Genomic DNA, 17,067 nt, shown 5'->3' on the forward strand with positions numbered 1-17,067 from the left:
CTTACCTAATTATTCTCACATATTTTAACCAATATTTCTCTTCCAGGTGACACTTAAACACTTGAATCGATTTGAGTGGACCAACGATGGGAGACCACGCGACCAAGAAAATTCATCCGGTAGCAGATGGAAACATCAAGAGTACTACCGTACCACCAGCCCACGGATCATCGAGTCTTGGCCATCAGCTAAGACCACCGGTGCTGCCAATAACCGCACCACTGGCACCACCACGAACGAAAAACAAAAGAGGTTTTACATGGTGCAAATGCATATGTTGGACTCTAAGTATCTTGATCACATTGATCATAATTCTTGCAGCCACTATTGGTATCCTTTACCTTGTTTTTAAACCAAAACTACCAAATTATTCTGTTGACCGCCTCACGATATCCCAACTTACCCTCAATCTCGATTTCTCCCTTTATGCAAGATTCAACGTCCAGATAACTGCTATCAACCCAAACAAGAAAATCGGCATCTTTTACCAAAAAGGAAGTCATATAAGCGTATGGTACAAGAACACAAATCTATGCCAAGGCTCAATACCCGTGTTCTACCAAGGCCACCAGAACAAAACCGTGCTAAATGTTGCATTATCAGGTCAAAACCAATATGGTCGGACGTTATTGGCGGCGATACAAGAACAACAACAAACAGGTCGGATTCCATTGGACCTAAAAGTTGATGTCCCAGTCAAAATTGAACTTGGGAAAATGAAGTTAAAGAAGGTGAGAATAATGGGGAAATGCATGTTGATAGTTGATAGTCTATCTGCAAACAACAAAATTAGCATCAAAGCAACTAGTTGCAAGTTTAGGCTTAAATTATGAGACAAATGTGATGTTTGTATGAGTTTTCATTGCGCTATTTTTGTATTATTGTCACCAGTTTGTTTTTTTTTCTTTTGAATATTCTGTTTGGATTTAAATTTTTGTAATCATTTTTACAATAGATCAAAAAAAAATATTATTTTATTTCATTAATAATGTACCAAAACAAATAAACAACAATATATATAAATCTTGATATTATTTTATGGTGGAACTAATATTGTATCTCACCCGTAATACCATATATTTGATAATACTCCTCCTTGTAACCAACATGGTAACAATATGGACTAAAATTGTTTTGACGATTTTTAGTGGTTTAAAACTTTTGGCTGTTTTACGATCTTTTAACAATTTTGACAATTTCGTTAGATTCAATGTTTAAAAGAATGTTTCAAAAGATTAGATCTAGTTCCAATCAACATGTATCTCGTAATTTAGCTGCAACACCATCAAAGAATATACTGTAATTGTTTTACTATATTTTCTTACACTAAGCTAGGTGAGCTATGAATAGCTACTTCTCCAATTCATATATAGTTCCGTCAATTAGAATCAAACATTCTATCATTTTAAATACCTGAACTTTTTGTTTAGGATATCTCTATCTCTATATATAATAAACAAGATTGTGTTTATAGGTATTTTTAGAAAGTTTTTGATGTGGAAAATCCATATTTTACCTTAAAACTCTTTTTATTTAATTATGATAGTCATATATAAATAAAATAAAAAATGCTCTTTTTTACATGTTTAATAAGAATATCAATCATTTATATAAAGAATAAAAATAAAAATTCTCTCTTATATAATATTACAAACAAAATGTATTTTTTATATTTAATTGATTTATTAACTAGATAATTATTGTGTTAATAGAATTATTATATTTATATCAAGTTATGATGTTTTAAGAACAAACATTACATAAATTTTTTTAATATATTTTATAATTTTAAATTTTAATTAACATAAAGTAAGTAAGTAAGTAACTGCTCAGTTCCGCCTTCCGCGGGTTTTGAGCCCCAATACCTCAACGGTGTATGGGGGAGGTTAAGATGTAGGCAGACCTTACCTCTAACAAAGTAGAGAGATTGCTTCCAGTTTCTACCTAAATGGTAGAAAAGGCCCTCCAACCTTTGCATGGGATGAAGATCGAACCCATGATCTCTGTCTTCAGAGGCAAGGGTGTTTACCACTGATCCAACCATGCTGCTTTAAACTTTAATTAACATGCCCGGATTAAACCCGGGTTAAATTATGAGACAAATGTGATGTTTGTATGAGTTTTCATTGCGTTATTTCTGTATTATTGTCACCAGTTTGTTTTTCTTTCTTTTAATTATTTTCTATTTGGATTTAAATTTTTGTAATCATTTTTTACAATAGATAAAAAAAACATTATTTTATTTCATTAATGTACCAAAACAAATAAACAACAATATATATAAATCTTGTAATTATTTTATGGTGGAACTAATATTGTATCTCACCCGTAATACCATATATTTGATAATACTCCTCCTTGTAACCAACATAGTAACAATATGGACTAAAATTGTTTTGACGATTTTTAGTGGTTTTTAAAACTTTTGGCTGTTTTACGATCTTTTAACAATTTTGACAATTTCGTTAGATTCATTGTTTAAAAGAAAGTTTCAAAAAATTAAATCTAATTCCAATCAACATGTATCTCGTAATTTAGCTGCAACACCATAAAAGAATATACTGTAATTACTATATTTTCTTACACTAAGCTAGGTGAGCTATGAATAGTTACTTCTCCCATTCATGTATAGTTTCGTCAATTAGAATCAAACATTTTGTCATTTTAAATACCTGAACTTTTTGTTTAGGATATCATAATAAAATATCAATGTCTTTTTGTATTATGATTACTTTGCATAAAGATCTATAATCAAAAATAATATATCAAGCTTTTAAATTTTTCATTTATCTTTTTATCAGTGACCAAGTTATATACGATTTAATTCAATGGGATAACTTTATTCTCATTTAAAATAAGCCCTAATTGGGTTGGCCAACAAATCAAAACAGGTAATTTTTTGTCTTGCTTGTGTTGTTATAAACATTGTGTGTAATTTTGTAAAGCATGTTTGTCTCTATTAAAAACCTACAAACATTTCAATCATACATTGTCAAAGTTATTAAAACCTTAATTAAACCATTAAATTTTAACATCTAATAGAATTTGTGAGTTATTTGTGACATTTTAACAATCCGATAAATATGCTAGCAACTTACCAACTCACATAAACTCCATAACAACCACGAGTACAAGTATATGAAAGGTGAGGATTCCTTCAGGTTTCTCAATTTGGATGTCCCTATCGGGTTTGAACCATTAAAATCTAACATTTGTTGTTCGAAAAAAAAAGATAATTGCAAGAATCATCTTGTTTGTGTGAAAGTTACTTTTCTACCTATCATATGTCCCTCACAGGCCCTGGTAACGGTGAAAAATAGACGACCATCACTTTTTGTACTAAGAGTGCAACTAAAAGTTGAAAGTTGAATCACTGTTGCAACGATAAGTGACACGTCCCACGGTGTAGCAATATACAGAGTATATTATACACAGAACAGTTGTAGAGGGGGGGGGTGAATACAACTTTACTCGATCTTTTCACCCTTTTATAGATAGTTTAAAGATTCAGCTAATGTAAATATTTAAACTAAATAACATAATCAATGAAACAGTAAAGCTGGAAAATAAAATATTCTTTGGCACAGATTGGTTTTCAAATGTAATTCTTTATTCAAGATATAATATATACAAAGAATTACTGGGTTGTTACGGAAACAAGATAGCCTACAGATATCTAAACAACCCTTGAAATGACAAACAACAATCAATAAGTTCCTACTCACGAAGATTCAGCCAAAGCTGATCTTCTACAGACTAAGCTGTGTATAAGAGCAGAGAACTTGTGTGAAGAATGATTATCAGGAATGTCACACATATGCTTGTCAAGGAGTGGAGCATTTATAGGCGAAGGCTCTACATCACTTGGTGTCCAATTTAACCACATAAATCACTCTGGTTAGGTGACAGAGGAATATTTGATCATGCTCTTTCATCGTACTTGTGGTCCCCATGTACCACTGCACATTCTTTCTTCAACCAATCGCTGTATGGATACGCATACGTAAATGCAACCACCAACCTGAATACAAGGAATAATCCTAGTCACATCATTTGTCTTTATCTTCACATTCAGGTTGTTATCTTCACTTGATTGTCAGGCACAGACTGGGCCGTTTGTCAAAGCACCAATCTGCACTCCTAAGCTGTCTTCCACTCTCAGCCTAGTCCTCTATCTTCAATCCTCCTCTTCGACTTGGATTGAATGCTATTACGTTTTAATGCAGCTTGAATAATACTAGCTTCCATAATATATAACAATTACAACATATGAAGCATGATCTGGGTCAGAGACAGATAGCAAGCTGTGTGAGTTTAGACTGACCCAGATCAAATTACAAAAACTCAAAAATTACTAAGTGTTTATGCATCAGATTTGTCATCATTAAATTTACAATTACATTGGACTCAACAATAAGTGAATTTGAACTGTGCATGCGAATTAGATTACAGCACATGACCACAAATGCAATTGACTCTCTTTATATTCTCTCTTTTAAACAATTTAAATCTTTAAAAGAGTTTAGTTTAGATCAAAACCTACCATGACTTTATGAAGTCTTGGAATGTGTGCTTACGTTTCTGCCTAATTTCAAGATCTAAATTTGATGAGTAAAATATTTAGGCCAAACTTTCTTTACATCTTCAAGGTACTCACGAACCATGGTTTAATAAAGGGTTTTTTCTCTAAAACCTCCATATACTTTTTATTTTGTCCCTTTTAGGCCATCAAACTTTTTTGTTCCTTAATATGTCATTAAAAGTTGTCAAATTATCTCATCTAGGTCATCGAATTTTTTAAATTCTTAATAGGTCACTAAATGATGTTATTAAGTTTTACAAAATGTATCACTTGGTTCGAGTTCGTATTCGGGTTTGGGTCCAGGTCTTGGAAGGGGATTTTTAATCGGGTCTGGATCTAGAATTACCTAAACTCTACCCATACTAGGCCCGTTGGCATCCCTAAGTATCAATGGATTTTTTTTAATTGAAAACCTAAATAAAACATAATCACGGTCATAAATCCCATAACTACAACTACTAATTTATGGCTCATATACTCCAAATCTCTTAAAAATTGATTGAGAATCAAATGATAGTGCCGATATAAAAGGTGGAAGTTCGATGACCTAGATGAGACAATTTGAGAACTTTTAATGACCTAATGAGAAATAAAAAAGTTTGATGGTTTGGAAGGGACAAAATGAAAATTATATAGGGATTTAAGAGAATAAACCCTTTAAGAAATCCCTGGTAAGAGAATGAGTTTTTATGTCTACCTTCATCCCAAAGAAGTACGAGGTCGCATTTCATATCGGGTAAGATTTTCATGGTTTGGAACCTTTCCAATCTTGCATCATCTTATCATTGGTCCTCAAAATGATGATCAATAACTGTTGGTAACTCATGAGGCACGTTGAGAATCACATTGTGATTCATGATATATACAATGTCATTTAAAATAAATTTAGGAGCTTCTTCTAGCATGTGACGATGCTTCCTCACAAAAGATATATCTTTTATTTTTAGAGTGAGACATCTTTTTGAGGCATTTCTTTTTTTATTTTCTTTACTATGGTTTCAGTCATTTACCTATTCGGATACATTCGGATTCTAGTTTTTTAAAATACTATCCGTTTGGATGTGACTGCTAGAAAAAAAAAAAAACTTTAATAAAACTATAAATGTAACCATAAAACATTAGGAAAATCTATTATGATGTTAACAGGACTACTGTTACTCACACAAACATCATCTTCTTCAACTTACACGTGATTAAAAATAAAAACCACCCCCGATTGTGAGGGTGCAGAAGCCGAGTTATATACTGCCAACAGTATATAATTTATCCCCTAAAACATTTCAAGGAAAATACACAATCGTCAAAACCCTGTTTTTAAACATTTTTCATTGATTTTAAGGAAAATAAACAAACAGTATATCGTCAAAACAAACTCTTTTCTTTCATTTTTCTCTCTCTCATGAAAAGCTGGAAAGAATTGTACAACACCACATACTGACTGACTATCAAAGAAAGAAAAAGAAATTAAAAAAGAAGAAGAGAGAATCAAACAGTGATTTTTGATCTTTCAGATTTACATCATTTGTCAATTTGGGTTCTCAAATTCTGTAAGCAAGCACTCCCTCTTGATTCCCTTTTTCTGTCTATTCTTTATCTGATTTGATTCTTAGCTGATTATCTTATATTTCAATCTTTATTATTATTATTTATTATTATTATTATTTATTATGATATATGTAACCGTTAAAGTCTACAAATTGTTACATTAAGATTTTTAATAACTTACTATCAAAACAGTTATGCACTTTGACTTTTAAAAATAATATATATATATATATATATATATATATATATATATATATATATATGGGTCAATCAAATGAGAACAATCTTAAAATAAAAATACGGTGAGAACACTTAAAAACTACATTTTGATGGTTTAAAAGTCCATAAAACTGACATAGTTACGATGCTTTTCAGCTTCTAGTTATTTGAAATTTTATTGTTTTCTTGATTATGAAGCCTGGAAATGATATGGGTAATTTTTTGTTGGTTTTTACATATGCCACTAATGTCAAAAATGAATTTTTTTCAAGAAATTAATATGTACTTTAAATTTTTTAAGTACACATAATTTACTATTTTATGCTTGCATTTAATATTTCAATCAAATTTAATGCAATATTAATCAGTAAAAACAAAATTTTAATATATTTTTTATTAATTAAAAAGTCAACATAAAAAAAAACACCAAAACAAATAAAGTATCAACTTTGTAGCATAATTAATATCCCTATAACTCCCACTTGAACAACCATCACGGACGTTGGACGACGCCAGCTTCAACCTTTTAATAGTGTATCGTTGTATCCTTGCTAAATAATTTGAAACATATTTGGCCGCTGTGCATTGCACGGGCACACTAGTTGATAATTAGCTGAACAAGATTGTGTGTTTTAAGTAAGTACTAGGATTAGAAAGTGCAAAAAAATCGGTTTTTAAATATTCAAGTAGTGATAATCACTATCAGCCTGGACATCTAAAGTCTAAACAGTAAACACCCTGCAAGATGTATTTATCGGTTAGTTTAAAGGGATTACTACCTATGAATGTAACTAACTATGCTAAAATGTCTATGTTATGTAAAGATCTTGTAAAATGTCTATGTCATGTAATGAATTTTCAAAGCCCGATTATTGGATGTACCTGACCAATCAAAAACTTACACGTGGCAGCTTATATGGTTGCCACATATACCAGATACATCTAATAACCAGAATTTAAAAGTTCATTACATTACATAGACATTTTATTAGATCTTTACAACATAGACATTTTATCATAGTTAGTTACATCCATAGGTAATAATCCCTAGTTTAAAATAAAGGGTTTTGCTAAATACAGGTTAAGGTGCATCAAATAGTCATACACTTACCATAGTTAAGGTTTGGATTCAATAGTTAAGTTTTTGAATTTGTGATTGGCAGAGTCTGTGGGATATCTATAAAGATATACGATACTGTTTCACGTTTGTACGGCGTGCTCGTGATTGGAAGTTCATGATGGCGGAGATGAGTCCAATGACCGATACTTCCACTGATGGGGACACCGATGATAAGGTTATGGGGGTATTCTTTAACCACTTAATGTTAACTTATCTTTTCAGGTCATTCTGTTGTTGTACATTTTGGAAAGTGTTATGATTTGTTATCTACAATAATATTTCACTAAAATATTTGGAAAGCTATTTATGGAGTTTATGCTGATATCCAGTATTGTTTATTCTGATGCAGTTTCATAGTGGTAATTCGCTTGGGCATGTGGTTTCTGATGCTAGTGATAAATCGAGGGATCAGAAGGTTTTTTGTTTGTGTTACTTTCATTTACTATTGTCCTTTTTCAATGCTATATCTTCTTTTAAGATATCCTAAAATGATTGCTATGTATCCACTATCCACTATTTTGAAATTCATTAAAAAAGGGAAGGAAAAACAAAATTGAAGAATGCGCTAATTTATCATCTGGACTTCGCTATTGTTGTTACACTTAAACAATCTGGTCTACTTTGTGACACAATTATCGCATTACCAATAATTGTACATGGCAAGTCTTTAAAACCCTGCACGTCCAATGCGGCCGAGCATTCAAGTTTCTCTTTCTATCTGTCTGATTATAACGGTAAATCATAATTTCAGACACTTCGTAGGCTTGCTCAAAATCGTGAAGCAGCAAGAAAAAGTCGTTTGCGTAAGAAAGTAAGTATCTTTTCACTGGTACTCATCTCCCATCTTGAATGTTTGTTCTGATTTGGTGCTAGAAACACAATGTTACAATTTTACCTAACTGATGGTGGATGTTTAGTTTCAATATGATATACTTCATTGTTAAGATATGCTCGTAAGATGCAAACCTTAGCTATGTTTAAAGGCTGTGGCAGAGCCGCCAGGCAACTTATGAGGGTGAACAAAATGTATAAAGTTGATTATAGTCTTTTTTTTTGGGGGGGAAGGGAATTAGGGAACTCTGTATTCTATGATTATATGCTAAAGATATATAAGTGCCTTGGTTAAACTAAATGAGTTAGAGAGGTGTTTGCGACTCTGCATCACAGCAGCCGCTGTGTAGCCGTGTAGGTGCTATAGTTAGAACATGTTTTAGTTTACCATTGCTGTTTCCACCAAAATAAATTGTACAAGATTAGTCATGTGGAAGACTTTAAGCAATCAAGTTGCTACCGGTTTTTCCATGTGGAAACATTTGATATTTCGTCTTTGTGACCAGTAAGAGGTCATTCTGCATCCTAAAGGAATCATAATCATATTTATCTTTGATGATCCCCATGGGCCTTGATATCTCTTTAGAAGGATAAGAAAAAGAGGTATAGTGGTGAATGCTCTCCTTAGAAGTCAATAGCAATGTCGCCTTCATTGACCTTTGATTGCTTCCAGTCTTTTCCTCCATTGTCTCAATAGAATTTCTAGAATATTTGGAAGCCAACGATTATGCAAGTTTTTTCAAGATGTAAAGTAATTGCCTTGCATGGTTGTGAAGAATTGAAGTAAAATTAGCAAGTCATGAATGGGCTTATTATAATGAAATTATGCAAGCCCTTTTCTGGTGTCTTGTCAGTCAACTGCCTCCGCCCATTTAATTTTCTGCCCAGGAACAATAACTGGACCTGACCTGGCCCAGATTGAGAACAACCTAGCTGTGGGATCTTATCATAACTACTGTTACTAAAATTTCGTAGTTTACTTTTCGTCCACAACTTCTCTTTGTTTTCTCCTTAGCACAGTGCATTTTAGACATTATCCATGAACTAAAATTTTTGTTGAGCTAGTGCCATATTAAATTCTGCACTATTTGGTATGTAGCATTTCAGATAACCCTATTTATAGCATCACTAGTTCTATACATTTCTTCACTCATAGTCAAGAGTTCTTGGCTGAAGTGAACTTATGTAAGTACTTCGATGGTTTTATAGGCATATGTTCAGCAGCTTGAAACTAGCAGAATGAAGTTGAGCCAACTTGAGCAAGAGCTTCAACGAGCTAGGCAGCAGGTTTGGTTTGACCAGTACTTTTCAACAACTCCCTTGAAGCACATTCATTTGTCTTAATGTTATTTTTCCTTTGCTGAAAGGGCGTCTACATTTCAAGTTCAGGAGAACAAACTCAATCTACCAGTGGAAATGGTATGGCCATGTTGTCATTTCAGTCTTAAATGTTCTGTAAATAAAGTTTTATTTCTAATATTTGAAGCACCGATGGAGCCAAGGTGGTGAGGTCATGGGTGCAGTAGGGCCCCTCTAATTTGTACTCCCTGCGTTCCAGTTTAAATGTAAAAATATAACTACTGGTTTATGTATGCAGGGGCCTCATCTTTCCATGTTGAATATGCACGGTGGCTGGAAGAGCAAAACCGGAGAATTAGTGAGCTAAGAGAAGCTGTTAGCTCACATGCTGCTGATGGTGAACTTCGTACTATTGTTGATGGATGTGTGGCACATTATGAAGAAATATTCAGAACAAAAGGTGATGCTGCAAAGGCTGATGTCTTCCACATTCTATCAGGCATGTGGAAAACACCTGCAGAACGGTGTTTTCTTTGGTTGGGTGGATTCCGTTCTTCAGAACTCCTCAAGGTGAGTGGCATATCATCCATCATGCTATGTAGTCAATCTTGGTGGTATACCAATGGTATATCGGTTTTCGGTCCTCCACTGGTATACCAGTCAAGATTTCTGTCCAAAATTTCGTTACCGGAATTTTCGGTCAAATTTCGGTCCAAATTTCGGTGGTATACCAGTTTTTCAGATTTTATTTATTTTTTATTTTTGTCCTAACTTAAAATACAACAGAAGAAACACTAATTTTCGCAAGTATTAACACTAATCTATCAAGTATTGACACTTTTAAGCTTGACTTTTGATATTTAGATTAAGTATTTAATTAATATAACGGCTATTTGTGTATAATTGTGATATTTTTGGTATATATATATAATTATATATAATATTTTACATAAAATTAAATTTACCGAAATACCACCGAAATTCCACTGAAATTACCAAAATCTCCTATACCGGTCCTTGACCGAAACACCGAAATTTTGGTCCTTAACTACTTAGCCAACATGTCCTTACTGTTGATGAATATCTTATAAATCGAATACATATATTAGCTTAAAAGTCAATGAGTCAAGCAAGTTAAAATTTACTTGAAGTGTATTTTAATGCGTACAATGTCCTAAGTTACTTTTTCCAAAGATTCAGATTACTACTGTAATAATATTGATGCATATGGTTTGGGTCTTTGAATAATCGAGTGTTCTTGAGCCACTTGATTGCTAAGAGAAACTGCATCAAACATATATGTTATACATTAACTGTTAACAAAGAATTAAAAGAGATGAACAAAGTAATGTTTTTAGGTCAGTCTAACCTGAATTGGCCTGTTTTAACATGCAATTCAACTCACCATCTTACAACCTTAAGATTATAGTGATAGAATGTTAGTTCAATTCAAAAATTGCATCGATCCTACTTGCCATTTATTGATGAGGTTGCTTTCTGAAATACATAAGATTGATGAATATGAAATAGAGACCACAAGTTATACACACCTTGACAAGGAACAAGAGAACATAAATGGTTTTACAGGTTGATTGTCAACAATTTATAGTGCAATTCGTCTGACATGGGTAATAATTTGTTGCTTGTGTGACATGTGTAAAGTTGATAAATTCAGCCAAAAAGAAATTGATAATCAGCTTATGGCTTTCTCAAGTTTTGCAAATGATGGTAATAACAATAAAACTCCTGAAAATTCCTCGGATGTGGCACTAGGTACCAAACCAAAAAATCCTCATTTTTAGTCTAATGCAGGGACTATATTTCCAGAATTGGGTGTTTAAAACTAGAGAGAGAAACCAGATAAACCAGAATTAGTTTTAGGGGGTTTCTGTTTTTGGTGCGTATATAAAATTACAAATACTAATTTATAATCATGATTTGCTTGCAGCTACTGATAACCCAGTTGGAGCCCTTAACAGAGCAGCAGTTATTGGCCATCAATAGCTTGCAGCAAACATCACAGCAAGCAGAGGACGCCTTATCACAAGGAATGGATGCATTGCAACAGTCTTTAGCCGAGACATTAGCAGGCTCACTTGTGCCCTCGGGTTCATCAGGCAATGTAGCAAATTATATGGGTCAGATGGCGATGGCTATGGGTAAACTAGGAACGCTTGAGGGCTTCATTCGTCAGGTGCTGATTAGTGATTACTGCATTTAATTCATGCTCTTTCTTTCTCTGATACACACACACACACGTGCATTGATGATCACACAACGCCACTAGAGTGGGTCATATTATATTCAGGGTCAGCCAAAAAGAAACAAGTGATAGACCAAACGGTTAGAAGTTGCCTGAAGTACAGGAAAATTGTTACAACCTCTTACCTCTTTGTTCATGATAGGTAGATCATTGAATAGATAATTATCCCTATGAGTATTTTATAGCAAGTATATATGTGTAATAAAAGATGAACAAAAAACCGTTGTTGTATCAACTAATATGATGCAGCTACTTTTGACCCGTCCTAGTAAGTCTAAAGACCTATAGTTTGCAACTCAAATTTGATTGTTATATATATGGCCTGCCCATTATTCCCATTAGCACACATCCAAGGGTTGTGGACTAGGTCAGTCATTAGCATGAGATTGCACCTTTGGTTCCTGCTAGCTGCATTTAATTTCTTTGAGAGCATGCATAAAGACCTATAGTTTTCTTGGACCATAAGTAGGAGAGGTTTGTATAAACCATGCATTAGTTGGCCCGAAAAGATTAAATACCACAGTTAGGGGTGGTAAAGTTGAACCATTTATTCTCAATGGGTCAGTGGTTATATTTTATATCTAACAGGTCAAACGAATAAGGTAAAAAGGTTGACTGTGGAAACATGTCAAATGAATGAAAGAGGTAGATAGTGTCTTGACTATATTTTTAAATTCTAACCGATACAATATTCTGAACCACTACATTCGAATAAGAAAGTATTTGTAAAAGCATAGTTTTTAATCATATTTACCACATATACTTTATAAATAATGCAAAAAGGGCACAGGTTTCCTGACTCGGTCTTTATCTACCTATACTAAAACTTACCCCTTTTGACCCATTATCCGACCCTTTGATACGTTTAACCATGGTTACCTTAAAAGTTAAAACACACTGGCACATTTATGGGTCTTAAAATACTTTGGTGGTGGTAACAGGCAGACAACTTGAGGCAACAAACATTGCAACAAATGCACCGAATATTGACAACACGCCAATCAGCTAGAGCACTTATAGCCATCAATGACTATTTCTCACGTCTTCGGGCCCTTAGTTCATTATGGATTGCACGCCCCCGCGAATGATATTCTCTTCCAATATTTCTGAATTCTGACTCATTTATATGCTCCCACAGTCCCACCACAGGTGGCTAAAGGCAAAAGGTAGCCAAGTCTAATTGTAGGTTTTTGTTTTTTTTTGTTGTCGATCATTTAGTCATAGCAGAATTTTATTGTTGCGCAGAATGTTTTAAAAGGGGTATTCAGTTTTAGTCATGAAATGACTAAATTTCTAGATATGTATTGTAAGAGTTGTGAGTTGTCACATGTCATTTTACATGCTCATTATATTTGGAGAAGTTGTAATTATTGAACTTTATACGCTTGAAAGACTTGATATTTGCATAGGATAGTATTTTGTTGGACGTGTAATTAAAAAACAAGTGGGTTGGTAATGGGTCAAATGGGCGTGGAAGACTTGAAAGAGGTATTTCTTACAACTAGATAACATCGTTTACAAGATTTCTTTTTCCTGCACTTCTATTTGGAAAATTTTCTGGGCGTAAATACTCATGTAAATTAACCTCTATCCTTTTCTGATTAAATGGTGTCAATTTGCAATCTTTGTCTTGCTAAGTTATCGGCGATTATAATTTACCATTATGGACTTGCACAAACATCATTGCATACAAGTGTAGGACACTGTAAGTTCACTATGACGATTAAAGTCTTCTGTAGGATATTATCTGTTTTAAACAGAAGTCCACTAAGGCGATGAAGGTCTTCTGTAGGATATTATCCGTTTGAAACAGATTTTAGATGCGTTGGTTGCTCTTTCAATGTGTTAATTTAGGCAACAAGAAACAACTCTAATATTGAGATCATTTGTTATAATTAAAGGTTACACCTTTTTAATGTTGGGGTTAAGATATTTTATTAATTTATCGAGTGTTAATTTACGATACTTTTTTTCGGGACTTGACAAATTATTAATTTTATCGAGATTTTAATTTATCGAGTATTAACTTATGAAGGTTCCATTGTAGTATGCTATAATTTATGAAACTTTTGACCATTTGATATTTTCTTACAATAAGTAGTTTTTTTTATCTATATTGTAAGTTAACATTGCTATCTACTAAAAGAAATTATTCATAATCAACAAATTATCATATGAATTGTCCCCGAGTTACAATGCATTGTAAACGTTTCTTCTTCTTTTTTTTTTATATTTTTTTTTATATTTTTTTTTGTGACGCTCGTACAAGGACAAAAATATTGACACAATCAATAATCGGTTAAATCTACAAAACCGGCAAGCAATTGCCGCAAAATGCTTGCGATGAAGTCAATATTATATCAACACTTTTGCAAGCACACTCTTGACCCAAAATCCAAGAAGTTCTATATCTAATAACTACAAAACCAAATGAAGACATACAGTAGCTTTATATTTACTCTGATGAGCCATATAAACAGATTATAATCTAAACTGAGCAGAAAACTGACTTGAAATGATTCTAAAGCCAACTTTCTAACCAAACATTTTATTCCAATATGGTTCACTGAGAACACACTGCTAGTTCAACGTTTGAACCGCCTCCATAAGAAGTCTACTGAAATACCCACAAACCTTCCAGAACAAAAAATAATATCAATATTGTAAAGATATAAAAACAAGGTATCTTTAAGATAACTCATACGACGGCATTATATACTTAAGTATGTACACAATAAACAATTATCTGGTTGTAAACTCTAGAGTGAATCCTTATAGTTGTCGGACCAAATGGCAGCAAGCCTCAATTCATCGCATATATGACTTGTGTTAAGGAAGATCGTAGAGAACCATGAAGCATAGAATAACGATGACAAGAAGAAAAAAACACCAAACTGATCTATATTTATAAGCAATTGCAAAATAGAAAGAAAATGGCATGCAATAAGAAACTAATCAAAACTAGTACCAAAGATACAGAGCAAACAAGCAAATGACAGTTGAACTACAGATAAATGGAAACAAGTTAAACAAAAAGTAGCCAACAAACTTTACGCATATGCTGAATGTTTAAGCACAAATAGGATCATACCGAACTTTAAAAGCTTATATCGACTTCTACTGAAATTGTTTTGATCGTGTTTTTACCTCTTTCTTAAAAAGATGGGTTTGATGTCAAAGATTCTCACTTTGCCATCATGACCTTCACGAATTCCTCATAGTTGATCTGGCCATCGCCATCAACATCAGCCTCACGGATCATTTCATCAACTTCCTCATCAGTCAGCTTCTCGCCAAGATTTGTCATAACATGACGAAGCTCGGCTGCAGAAATGAAACCATTTTGATCCTTGTCAAACACACGGAAAGCCTCCTTAAGTTCCTCTTCAGAGTCAGTGTCCTTCATCTTCCTAGCCATAAGATTCAAAAACTCTGGGAAATCAATAGTCCCGTTCCCATCAGCATCAACTTCATTGATCATGTCCTGTAGTTCAGCTTCTGTTGGATTTTGTCCCAGCGATCTCATAACGGTTCCAAGTTCCTTAGTAGTGATACAACCTGAATTATAGTGCATAAATCATCACCACAATGGAACATTGATTAAGAAAAAAAAAAGACGACCACACAAATATAGCATTGGTGAATGGTAGATTCAGGATTGTAAACAACTCGAGAACTAAACAAGCTACCAGAGAGTCTAAGACTACCTCAAAAATTAAAATAAAAACCAAAATCAACTGGATTTGAATCGAGTAAAAGTGAACTTGAGCTACACTCACGAAACGGCCTCAAGCATTAACATACTTCACTCTTTGATTTAAAAAGTGTGCCAAAGACGCCTCGGCACACTTCTCACCATACCCTGGGCGGCGACCTTACAAAAAGGCGGCTCAAAGGCAAGCCTCAGCCGCACCTATCAGTAAGGTTCGCCTCACAAACGTTAAAAACATCATGTTAAAATTGTCATGCAGAAGTGATTTATAACCTCCAACTACTCGCACAGAATGTTATAGAGAAGTGACTAAACTTAATACAAGTGTCTCGTGTACATGAGGCCGCGGTTGTAACAGTTAGGCCTTTTATTAAATAAGCTTTTTTTTGTGAAAATAGCGTCATTTTACATTTCACCTTTCACGTACGTGCATAATTACATAAAATCATAAATCACCATACTATTTAATCCACCAGAGCACAAAAAATATCAAGCGAGCCAAGTTTAAAAGTATCGTCAACAAACGGTATTCGTATATTAATACTAATCGCGTCGAGCCAAGTTCGAAAGAATCATTAACTAATCAAGCAAAATACCCTAACAAATTTAAGATCTAAATCACATTTAATTTCGAATTATTTAATACAACGACTTAATCTCCTACTCTATAAACCTAACCCGAAAAATAAGTCAAATTATTTAATAACAAAAAGCAAAAACAAATATGAGATATGATTAAACATGGAAACCCTAAAAATATAGAATGAGAACAAAATCCAGATCTGATATATGTAGAGATAATAACTGTGTACAGATTCGATTGTTAATACATATAGATATAGGTATAGATATAGATATATGGGAAAAGGGAAGGAGACCATCGCCATCTTTATCGAATAGGCTGAAGGCTTCCTTGAATTCTGAGATCTGATCGTCCGTAAGTTGATCCGCCATTGTCTTTTTTTTTTTTTTTTTTGCCCCCTTCTTCTTGTTCTTGTTATTATTGAGAATTGTGTTTTGTTAAATCGACAAAAATAAAATAAAATAAAGTGATGGTATAATATAAAGATACGGAGAGGTAAGATCGAGGGAAAAAGGGTGTTCTGGTGACCCGACCCGAGTGGGAACGACCGAACCTTTTTTTAATTAAAAACAACAATTTGTATTTCACATATTCCGCTTTATTAATTTCTTTTTTTAACGTTCAATCTTATTATTAACTAGGTAGCTCGAGCCGCCTGATGGGCGGCATCGGCTTTTGAAAATGTCTGCGTTATCAAATACTATTCTTTCGTAAAAAAATTATAAAGAAACGCATAAATCAAAAGAAAAAAAAAAAAAAATTTGATAACATACATGTAAAACAAAATTTTACAAATTTTTTTTATAAAAGACCAAAAACTTAAAGAAATGATGAATATACAAATGTAATATTAAAAAAAATACAGATTTATAAAAAATATTATATAAAAGTTTAAATGTTACAAAGTGTTTGA

At 33.2% G+C, this 17,067-nt stretch overlaps 3 protein-coding genes across 4 annotated transcripts; 2 read left to right on the plus strand and 1 right to left on the minus strand.

Moving 5' to 3' along the window:
• The first annotated feature begins 34 nt into the window (after window positions 1–34).
• Window positions 35–982, plus strand: LOC122585847 (NDR1/HIN1-like protein 6). Its single transcript, XM_043757969.1, has one exon. The coding sequence runs from the start codon at window positions 87–89 to the stop codon at window positions 831–833; it is 747 nt and encodes a 248-aa protein (XP_043613904.1). The 5' UTR covers window positions 35–86; the 3' UTR covers window positions 834–982.
• A 4,928-nt stretch (window positions 983–5,910) lies between these two features.
• Window positions 5,911–13,267, plus strand: LOC122611281 (transcription factor TGA2.2-like). Of its 2 annotated transcripts, none has more exons than XM_043784285.1 (9): window positions 5,911–6,129; window positions 7,510–7,650; window positions 7,816–7,881; window positions 8,218–8,277; window positions 9,507–9,584; window positions 9,665–9,716; window positions 9,895–10,166; window positions 11,545–11,790; window positions 12,801–13,267. In XM_043784285.1, the coding sequence occupies exons 2-9, from the start codon at window positions 7,582–7,584 to the stop codon at window positions 12,945–12,947; spliced, it is 990 nt and encodes a 329-aa protein (XP_043640220.1). In that variant the 5' UTR covers window positions 5,911–6,129; window positions 7,510–7,581; the 3' UTR covers window positions 12,948–13,267. The 2 variants fall into 2 exon arrangements, with proteins under 2 accessions (XP_043640220.1, XP_043640228.1); XM_043784293.1 differs by having other exon boundaries at window positions 7,510–7,641.
• A 1,515-nt stretch (window positions 13,268–14,782) lies between these two features.
• On the minus strand, window positions 14,783–16,571 carry LOC122609192 (calmodulin-7). Its single transcript, XM_043782253.1, has 2 exons — window positions 16,450–16,571; window positions 14,783–15,417 (listed from the first exon to the last, which is right to left on the minus strand). Exons 1-2 carry the CDS (start codon window positions 16,523–16,525, stop codon window positions 15,044–15,046), a joined length of 450 nt encoding a protein of 149 aa, XP_043638188.1. The 5' UTR covers window positions 16,526–16,571; the 3' UTR covers window positions 14,783–15,043.
• Window positions 16,572–17,067: the final 496 nt, after the last annotated feature.

The sequence above is a fragment of the Erigeron canadensis genome, chromosome 1, assembly GCF_010389155.1.
Source record: "Erigeron canadensis isolate Cc75 chromosome 1, C_canadensis_v1, whole genome shotgun sequence".
NCBI lineage: Eukaryota > Viridiplantae > Streptophyta > Magnoliopsida > Asterales > Asteraceae > Erigeron > Erigeron canadensis.

Bases quoted from the DNA above. Each gene is read 5' to 3' on its own strand.
- LOC122585847 (XM_043757969.1), top strand. From the start codon at position 87: ATGGGAGACCACGCGACCAAGAAAATTCATCCGGTAGCAGATGGAAAC.
- LOC122611281 (XM_043784285.1), top strand. From the start codon at position 7,582: ATGATGGCGGAGATGAGTCCAATGACCGATACTTCCACTGATGGGGAC. The intron at 7,882-8,217 runs GTTTTTTGTTTG...TCATAATTTCAG, and splicing joins ATAAATCGAGGGATCAGAAG to ACACTTCGTAGGCTTGCTCA. The intron at 11,791-12,800 runs GTGCTGATTAGT...TGGTGGTAACAG, and splicing joins TTGAGGGCTTCATTCGTCAG to GCAGACAACTTGAGGCAACA.
- LOC122609192 (XM_043782253.1), bottom strand. From the start codon at position 16,525: ATGGCGGATCAACTTACGGACGATCAGATCTCAGAATTCAAGGAAGCC. The intron at 15,418-16,449 runs GTCTCCTTCCCT...ACTATAATTCAG, and splicing joins ATTCGATAAAGATGGCGATG to GTTGTATCACTACTAAGGAA.